Consider the following 10,505-nt stretch of genomic DNA (forward strand, 5'->3'; position numbering starts at 1 on the left):
TTTAATAACACCCAAATAAATACTAAAAACATTAAATTACTGATTAAAAATACTAATTAATATTAATAATTCTTAAGGGTTTTTCATTCCATAAATTATATTTACATTGAATTTTAAATACACTGAAAATTTTAAAATATGGGATATTTGAAAACGGAGGACGGAAATATAGCACTATATAAGGGTAGTATTATTCACATTTCACATTAATCATGATTGCTTTGTAACGAGCTCCACAACAACATTTTAAATTCCGGTCTTTTACATTTTATTCTCATTTGCCGGCGTATTTCTCTAATCTCTACATATAATAACAACGTTAAAATATCTTCTTCTTCATTTCTCTATTTTTTGTTCTGTTATTTTTTTCCATTCCCAAATGTATAAGAAAAAGACTAGTGACTTGACTGATTCAGTTACCTCCTCCTCCTCAGTTTCTGTTCATCCCAAAAATCGAAAAGTCGTTACTTCCCGTTTCATGTCTTCTCCTTCGCTTGCTGATCATATAACCAATGATAGGTTCAGAGACAGAGAGCATCACAAACCCACCAACATCAATACATCTTCAACCTCCACTTTCTCTTTCACCAGGCAGAAAAGCTCCAAGAACCATGCTAATAACGTTTTTTCCAAAGAGAAAGATGGACCCTCTTTTGCTGCTTCTCTAAGGAACATTGCAAATTTTGCTTCTTCGTCACCGTCCACTGCCATGTAAGATTCATAAACTTAATTTTGTGATATGTGTTTTACTTATTGTAACTGAGATAATATATCATTTGGTCTGTAAATTTGTACACAAACTTCAATTTAATTTTTAAAATTTTAATTACTTTTATCTAGTTCTCGAATTTTACTAACGTGACTTGTTAGTCAAATAATTTTCCTTAATGAAGTAGATAGTTGGATTATACGCTTGCTTGACTCAGTAAAGCAAATTATTTTGGTTTTGCCGTTTTGACGTTCAAATAATAAAAAAAGAGGAACGTTACTTGTTCTTTAAATTTTTAGTTTGTAGTCTGTCGTTTGATTTAAATAATATTATTTAATTAATTTAAATATCTATTTTTTAGTTTTTCTCTTTTCTAAAGACTGAATGATGGACACAACAAATTTCAGACTATATATTTAAACACCAAAATCAACACTCTATTAATATTTATATATAAAAAATTACTCCAAAATTAATATAAATTATGTTTAAAAAGGTTGAGAAGTAAATAGAGGATCAAATTAAACATTAAATCTACGTTAAACCTGTACTACTATAATTAATGATCTATATATATTTGAAAAAAAAATGTGATATCTTAAATGGAAGACTTGGATGCTTTCTAAAATGGCAGAGGGACACAGTTTAACTGAACTACTCAACTATTCCGTGGAAGAAGAATTTAATATAAAAAAATTTCAGAAAAGATACAAATTAATATGATTTTTGAAAAAAAAAAATGTGATTCTCTTTGGTATCAAATGTGATTGATGTCTAAAGTTGGCTCATAGAGCTTAAGTTGGACATATAATGTTCACATAAAATAGCTGTTACACATTTAATGTGAAAATTTAATTAATTATTTTAAAACGTTAAAAGGTCAAACTAACTCATTAATAACAATACTATTATTTCTAGAAAAAATCGTATTATTTACTCCTAAAAAAGATAAAATAAAACACCTTTTAACTAGAATAGTATAAGTGTTAGTTTGGATTAGCTTTTTTAATGAAAAGTACTCATTTTTTTAAATAAAGTATTTTATTTAATTTAAAAACTATTTGGATACATTTTTTAAAAATAGTACTTTTATTAAAAAAAAAAAAAGTAAATTATTTGTTTTTTCTAAAAATTAACAATACCTTACTTAAAAAAAGCAAAAGCAAACGAGTTTTTAATACTTAAAAACTCTTTTTAAAAATTTATTCAAATATAAAATAATTTTTTTCTGTTAAAAAAAGATCTTTTTAAATAAATAAAAAAAATAAGTATTTTTTTCAAAAGTTAATCTAAATTAACCCTTTAAGTGATGATTTCAAATGGATTATTTGAGTAAAAAAGTAATTTTTTTAAAATAAATTATTTTTATTAAATTTTAATTACATTTAGATATATTTAAAAAAATACTTTTATTAGAAAAATAAATTATTTGTTTTTTAACTTTTTTTAAAGAATCAACCATAACTTATTTAAAAAAATAAAAATAAAAGATATTTTTAGTTTTTGAAATTTCTATTTAAAAATTGTATCTAAATATAAAATAATTAAAAAAAATAGTCTAAACGAGTCTTTATTTTAAAAAGAATATATATAAGAGAGCTTTTAGCCTTGTAGGTAAGAGTGGAGAGAGAGAAAAAGACGAGAGAGAATTAAAATTTGAGAATTTAGTCAATTTACTAAAACATTTATAACAAAAAGAGAAATCTCAATAATCAAACACTTTTTTTATTAATATTAATCAGCACTTTAAAATAATATTTTATTTTTATATTATTAAAATTTAATTCAATATTTAAAATTTAAAATTTAGTAAAATAAAAAAATATTAACTAAGCCTAAAAATAATAAATCTTTTTTATCACGTAGTATTACCTTGTATATATGGTAAAGTTTATTATAATTATTTGGTAACATTTTTCACTTATTAATAACATTATTTTTTAAATTAAAAAATGTTTTAAATAATAAAAACATATTATCTTAATTTTAGCCAAACTTTTAAATATTGCTAAATTTATGTAGTTGTTGTATAATTATACACTTATTTTTAATATATATTTTATACAAATACTCGATTTTTAGTATGGCATAATTATTTCGTAAATTATATTTTGAATTGAACGTTGGTAAAGGAAGAATCATAATTTATAAATTATTTAATAATAAGAATTTATATATCATTATAAATTTCATTTTCTACTTCTAATACAATTACCTACTCCTTCTCATGATATAAATTATTATCATTTATAAAAATGTTTAATAACAAAAAAAATTTAATCAAAATTACCTAAAATTTATCTTATTTAATACTTAATAAATACGATAATAATTAATAAATATTAAATAAAATAATTTCTTTTCTCTCCTTAACCTTACAAATTCATTATATTTATATATATACTTGGACAAAGCTACACAGAAATTAAATTTCATCTCACCTTATTTAAGAAAAAACTTGACTTCAACCCCATTATTTTAATTGAAAATATTTGAAACAGAACTTTTAAGAAGGTAATATATATCTAAGTAGACAGAATTGCTTATTATGGTCATCATCAAGCTAATATAAGTACTCAAATAAATTGTATTTCACTTCCATCTGATGCTGATTTGTGAAAAGAATTTCCATCTCTAAAGTGATTATTTCATTTAATTTGTGTACATATAATTGTAATTGTAATTGTACTTCTAATTTTTGCAACATAGATCATCACCATCATCTTCGTCTTCTTCGGTGAAGAAACAAAGTTCCAACGATGCATTATGCATTGGTCCGGCAAGGTTATCTCTAGATGAAAACGCGTTGTACAAGAAATCCTTGTCTTCTTCACGTAGAGACCACCAAGATTACTATTCTAACGTTTCGAATTCAGTTGAATCGGAACCTGGTTATTTCAATTCTCCATCAAGAACTACATCATCTAGAAAACTTGGTAGAGAGGTTCCTTCCAAGTACATGGTGATGACCACTACTGATGCAGCATCGTTCGACGAGTCCATGCTATCAACGGCGAAGAACAAGAACACAATGTTGCAGAAAAGCAGCTCTATAAAGAGGGTAAACTCGCTTATTAATGGGTACAAGAGTTCAATGTCTCAGTGGGCATTATCTCCTGGGAGATCAGGGTCACCAACTATGTGTGTGGACAAGAAGGATAAACTACCGTCTTCGTTTTCGAGCTTGAGGCCTCAGAGGAATAATAAGAGTGTGGAGAAGATTCTGAGCATGGGTTTTGATCTATTCAGGACAAAGAAATCTTCTTCTTCTTCTTCTAACACTTCTGAGGATCTTCATTTCCTACGCTTGCTTGATAATCGTTTCATGCAGTGGCGGTTCGCTAATGCTAGAGCTCAGGTTGTGAACGAAAATCTTACTCAAACGGTTCAGGTATGTGTTTGACTGTGAAATCGTTAATTATGGATAGTATCTTGTCATGAATCCATTTCTTTTGAAGTGTTAAGTTTAGATAGATAGATACATAAAGAAAACTGGAATAGTTGATTTGAATAATCAATAAAAATATGACTTAAGATGCTACCATATCTAACTTATATAGATTAACAATTACTGTGCTGTTATTATTAAACACCCAAATTAGTTAATGTCAAAAAAATTTCAGATGAAACACTTTAGTCTAACAAATTTTTATTTTCTAAAATTTTTTAAAAATTACTCTATTAAAATAAAATGATCTCTCTGTTTTTTTATTTAAATTTTTAATATATATTATATTAAATAAATAAATTCTTAACAAATTCTATTATTATTATTATTATTATTATTTGGCATATGGTTTTTACGTTGGTTGATGCTTTTTTCTTTTTCTATCTTTAATAGCAAAAGGAATACATGGATTTTGATGGTTTTGTGAACCGTGAATGTTTTTTCAGAGTAATTTAATATGTGCTTTGGATGGTCTCACAAAGTTGAGAAATTCAGTGATGCAAAAGAAGATACAGCTTGAGAGGGAAAAGCTTAGGATGAAGCTCAACCTTGTACTACGTTCTCAAGTAAGTATAATCAAACTCTATCACAAGAGTGAGTTTCCCAAATGCAATATATTAATTAATTAAATTCTTCAATTCATGTTACTTGCGATATATCGGTAGATGAAGCTATTGGAAACATGGGGAGCTATGGAAAGGCAACACATGGCAGAAATTGCTGCAATGAAGGACTGCTTGCATTCTGTTGTTTGTAAACTTCCGCTTTTGGAAGGTGCAACGGTATGTATGTCTTTTTTTTTTTTTTTAATATTTTTGTACCAAAAAGAAAGAAATAATTTAAGCGACATGGGTGAGTGACGAGTGTGTTTTATTAGCGTTATGGAATCGGTGATGACTTGGGTAATTAACATCCGATCTTAATGGACTATATAATCTCTCAGTGTATAATGATTAATGAATGAAAACTATGGTTTAGTATAAAGAAATGTTCATTAAAAGTCTTAATCTTACAGGTGGACATACAATCAGCATTCATTGCTGAGCGGCAAGCATCTGATCTCACAGATTCCATCAACTCAATGTTAAATAGTTTTTCACTGCCGGTATGTTACGTTACGTAATTCCTCACTCACTTCTAATGTATCGTCCTCTTAATTTATTTATAGTATGATTTTATTTTTTCACATATAAGTTGAGAAACTAATAGTAGCTAGCAGACTAAATAAATGAAAAAAAGAAGTAACACGATTTTCTCTGTTATTATCTTGTGAGTTTGAGTACTTAAAAGTTTTAATTGAAATTGAATCATAATTCCTTCAAAATCAGGCTTATAAGACTGCTGAGTTGGTATCAGAATTAGCAGAAGTTGTTGCACAAGAGAAGTTGCTCTTAGAGGAATTCTATGACCTTTTCCATGCCGTACGTGTCCTTGAGGTAAAAATATATAACCAATTTCATTGTTACTTTTTTTTTTTCATGTTATGTTCCTGTTATTCTTTTTTAGCAGAATAGCAAAAATAGATATTAGAAAAAAAATTTACGGTAATACTAAAAAAACAAAAAAATAGATTAAACTTGTCTTATTTAACATTCATTAATTTTAGTAACAATTAATAAATGTTAAATAAAACAAAATTTATCTATTTTTTACTAATTTTTTGTTACCAAATATTTCCAAAACAAAAACAAACCTTATTCCATTCAACATGCAGAAAAGAACTTGGTTATTCTTGTTTTGGTATTATCATATTACTTTGAAATTGAAACATTTTATTTATTAATTTATTTTTAAACATGCAAACTTTATTATGTTGGTTGCAGCTCAGAGAAAGAAGCTTGAAATGCAGCCTCATTCAACTTCAATGATGAGAAATATATATGGAATTCTGCATGTTAAAGATCATTTTGTAGTATGTCATCTTGTAAATAACAATAAGCACATTTATTAATAGATATGATATATAAGCTACAAATTTAAGTTCAGAGTTATAGAGATATTTGTATACAAAGGCTGCAGATGCAACATCTATTTAATAAACAGATGCAGGAGTAGTTTATGTAACATTGTTCCCTACTTCCCTTTGATGGCGTAATTTTGAACTGTGTTATACACTGGTGTCAATTATTTTCTATGAAACTCTTTATATTTATTGTGGTCGCATTGATTATATCACTTTAGAAAGAGGCAAGTTCATTTCATTGTTCAACTAGATTATGTTGAATTTAAAATGAATGCATTGAATGTTGAAATCTTTTCAAGGCAACGATGTTTAAGTGGTCATGAATCGCAATCGCAGATAATAAATTCTGACTTCTTTTTCACCTTATGAAAAAAAAATTTCATACTCTTTACAATTGTAGCACTATAAGAAAAAATGAGTTTTAGGGACAAACTTTTAGCGGCAATAATATAATAACTACTGTTTCTTTTGTTTAAGTTATGTTTTTACGGCCATTATATATTTGCTATTAACAACTATAAGATGAACCTATATAGTTGTTTAAGAGAGATTAGTTAATTTTTTTAAACGAATTGGATAAAATACCAAAAGAAAAAAAACCTTCGTATGTATTGAACAAAAATGTTTAGAAAACAATAGAAATTAGTCTATATTAATCTATAGTTATCTTATTTTATATTCTTTAATTATTGTTAAAATAAATATATAATATTAATAATGGGTTAATAATATAATAAATATGTAGTTATAAATGTAAATAAAATTATGTTTGGATTATTGTTTCATTAGAATTATTAGGAATTTTGTGGTAGTCACTATTCTGTTGAATGCAACAAGTAGCTCAAGCAAAGTTGCGAAGAAAATGAATATTTTCAACTTTTTAATTAGTGTGCAATAGTTGTGAAAATATAAAGTATATTTTTTTTTATTAAGATTTAGGATGAGTTTAAAGTTATCTTTAATAGTTAAATTATTTTAATATTATTCTGTCATTAGTGATATATTAATAGAGTTAACAGTAAGACAATATTGATGAGACGATTTTGAAATATTAAAAACTTAAATAAAACGATACATTAGTGTTAGAAGAATTACTAAATCAAGTAGAATGAAAGTCAAATTTAATGGAATGAATTACATTACCAATTTCAATAAAATGAAAGTAAATTATGTATTTTTATCTCTAATGAACCAAATTTTTTTAATGTTTAATTTAAATAAATTTTATTTTTAATTTTAAAATAAATTTTAATTTAATTCTTCAATAATATTAATTTTTTACACTACATAATTATTTAACTATTTTTTAATCACATCTAAATAAATTACTCTTAATTACATTATTTTTATTCTAAATAAATTTATTGATTTGTTATGATTTCTTATTATAATTTTGGTTGTAATTTGTTATTATAATTTTGTGTGTATTATTTGATTCTGATTTGTTATTACATTATTTTTGTGACTAGTGTTAATTGATATTCTCTTTGTAGACATGATGAGAGGTAGATGTGTCACCAATTGACCACGTGGTCATGGTAGAGGGAGGAGTTCTACTGGAACCCCTTGGGCTTCTCAGTCGACCTCATCTACGCCGACTACCCCTGTGATGTCACAGACAATAGGTGCACAGGACCAGCCATTCATCATGGTCCCTAACTCAAACTACGTGGCTCCTACTGCTATGCCACCCTGTAATTAGGAAGTAGTCCGTCTTCTTCATCAGTTTGGACTCCTCCACCACCTTCATCCGCTCAACAATGCACTACCTCGACGATGCTGCCTCCAACGACAGACACCGCGGTACCAGAATCCTCTCACAGATCTCAGTTAGATGCTCCTCCACCATCTCCCATCGTATAGATGATGATTTGGCCTGATGGAACTTCGGCGTGAGTACTATGTTAAGTCTTTTATATGAAAACCATTTTAGTTAGTCAGTTTAATTTAGTTACACTCAATTTTACTAGTTTTAGTGGATTTAGGTTGTTAAAATAGGTTTGATTCAATTTAATAGGTTTGAACTGCTTATTGTGTTTGATAATTCTTGATTGTTGATAGATGTTGCTGCTTGATTGTTAATTCTTGTTTGTTCATTGTTGATAGATGTTGTTGTTTAAGTGAATTGTTGATGGATGTAATTTTTAGTGCATTCTAGTTATAGATAAAACTCTGCCAAAATTCTTAAAAAAAATATAAATAGAACTCAAGTTTATAGATTACTTCGAAGTACTTTTTAGTAAACTACTAAACCTAAGTTTTTTTATTGATAGGTTTACGCTAAATAACAATACATGTACACAGGAGTGTACTAATGTCTACTTTGAGACATTCATCTGCCTCTGCCACTAGTTGGCCCGTCGATCCCGAGGACGGTGTGGATTTGAGGGAGCAGGTGCTGCTCCTCACCCAGAGCCTTTACCAACAGACTTAGCAGTTGTGGGAGTCTGAGGAGAGGTATCAGACGATCCTCTCACGTATGACAAACACAAATGACCTCATGCTGGAGTGGAGGCAGGAGCTGGAGTGACTTCAGCAGATGGAGTAACACATGGCGTCGTACGAAGATCTGATGTGCACTGGTGGCAAAGGCATTGTTGGTGGAAGCGGCACTAATGGAGGGGCACAAACATCACCGCCTAGGCCGCCGCCTCAGCAGCGGGACGACGACGACGATGACTTTCAATGACTAGGATTTTTTTATACACTGTTTAATTGTATCATATCCTCTGTTATTTAACTTTTTATTTTATCTGTACACTTGGTAATTTAACATATTTGACTTCTATTATTTAGAATTTGACTACTAATTATGCAAAAAATAAATTTAAATAAAAAATTTAAAATTTGACCACTAATTTCATCAAAAAAATATATGAAAAGAACTGAACTTACCGTGGGATTTTTCGAAGAAAATATCCGACAATAATAATGCGGGAACAAAACAGTTTGGCGCCAAAGTTGTCATCGAAAAAAATCCATTGGTAACTGACACTAGATATATTCATAGCTTAAAAAAACTAATTCTATCGCAAGTTACAGGTGAAGAACAAAATCCGATGGTAAATATTTATCGGCAGATTATTTTTGTTTTTTTTGTCGATAAATTCGATGGTACTCAGTGATTTTTCTATAGTGTGGAATGCTCCCTTTAATGTAGATGCATTGCTTCTAAAACTTTAGACTTGAGTGGTGAGAGTGCCAGGTATGGTCAAATTGGCGGGTTCTTTCTCTTTGCTTAAATCTTTGGCTGGTTACTCCCTTTTGTATGGAATAATGCCTCTAAAACTTGATTACAGGTAAGAGTCAACATCTTAAACAATAAACTATCTAAGTTCTTCTTCTTCCAAAAAATTGAAGTAGAAAATTAGGGTTGAAAATTAGAGTTGAATAGCGTAGAGGAGATATGGACAACAGCGGTGATTGTGACAAGGTCATAAGACCTTTAGCATGTTTACAAAATTAACACCTTTAATCTTGTACTTTAATCCCAAATTTCATTTCAAATTCTTGGATGTGAATTAGAAAAAGCAACTTCTATTTTTCTTCTTCTTACTAGAATGGTGTTTCTTCTCTAAAGTAGTTTTAACAAGTTATTGTGTATGCACAAAAATGATAAATTTGCTTTACCTTTTTCTTCTGAATATTATTGACTTAAAAATTTAATTTTTGCTCTATTGATTTGACTTAGTGATACGAGCAAACCCACTCATAATGGGCCGAATACAGCAATGGCAGAACCGACAACTCATGATGGGCCAAATGTATCAATTGCAGATCCAACAAGCAAAAGAATAAGAAAACCACCTGTGTGGATGAAGGATTATGATGGGTGATATGAGGGTACATCACAGGGGATTCTTATAGTATGCTGAGGTGGAGAGTTAGTTACAACAATAGAGAGAATGCATGTGTATAAGGAGAGAGGAGTGTAATGAGGGAGGATATGTATATTTCATATGGAAGGTTGCTATAGGAGGTTTCCCTGAGTCAGGGGTGCTGCTGTTGTTGATTTACTACAATTACATTCTCACTGTTTCAATGATTACTTGATATTTTCTTACATTGTTATATATCTTCACTTGCTGCATTTGTTCTGGTGTGTATTGTCTTTTGGTTACCTATTAATTGGTGCTTTCATTGAGAGAATCGGAGCCATGGCGGAAGGATCACGTTTGAACTGATTAGAGGAGCTCACTTTGTCGAATAAGCAAGAGGTCACCACCCTTAGCCGCGGTCTCGTGGAAGCTAACGAAAGGATCGCCGATACGCAAGCTCAGCTCACGAACATAGACTCTTCCTTACGATCCATTGAAAAACTGCTTCGTGAGAATTTGAAATTGAAGCTTAAGGTGAATAATTATGGCTTCAATGGTGACGACACC

General features: G+C 29.0%; 1 protein-coding gene across 1 annotated transcript; it reads left to right on the plus strand.

Moving 5' to 3' along the window:
* The first annotated feature begins 379 nt into the window (after positions 1 to 379).
* Positions 380 to 6,025, plus strand: LOC107632650 (QWRF motif-containing protein 3-like). Its single transcript, XM_016336320.3, has 7 exons — positions 380 to 711; positions 3,419 to 4,100; positions 4,604 to 4,723; positions 4,823 to 4,939; positions 5,173 to 5,262; positions 5,486 to 5,593; positions 5,981 to 6,025. Exons 1-7 carry the CDS (start codon positions 380 to 382, stop codon positions 6,023 to 6,025), a joined length of 1,494 nt encoding a protein of 497 aa, XP_016191806.2.
* The last annotated feature ends 4,480 nt before the right edge of the window (positions 6,026 to 10,505 follow it).

This window comes from Arachis ipaensis, chromosome B3, assembly GCF_059453495.1.
Source record: "Arachis ipaensis isolate K30076 ecotype BB chromosome B3, ASM5945349v1, whole genome shotgun sequence".
Classification (NCBI taxonomy): Eukaryota; Viridiplantae; Streptophyta; class Magnoliopsida; order Fabales; family Fabaceae; genus Arachis; species Arachis ipaensis.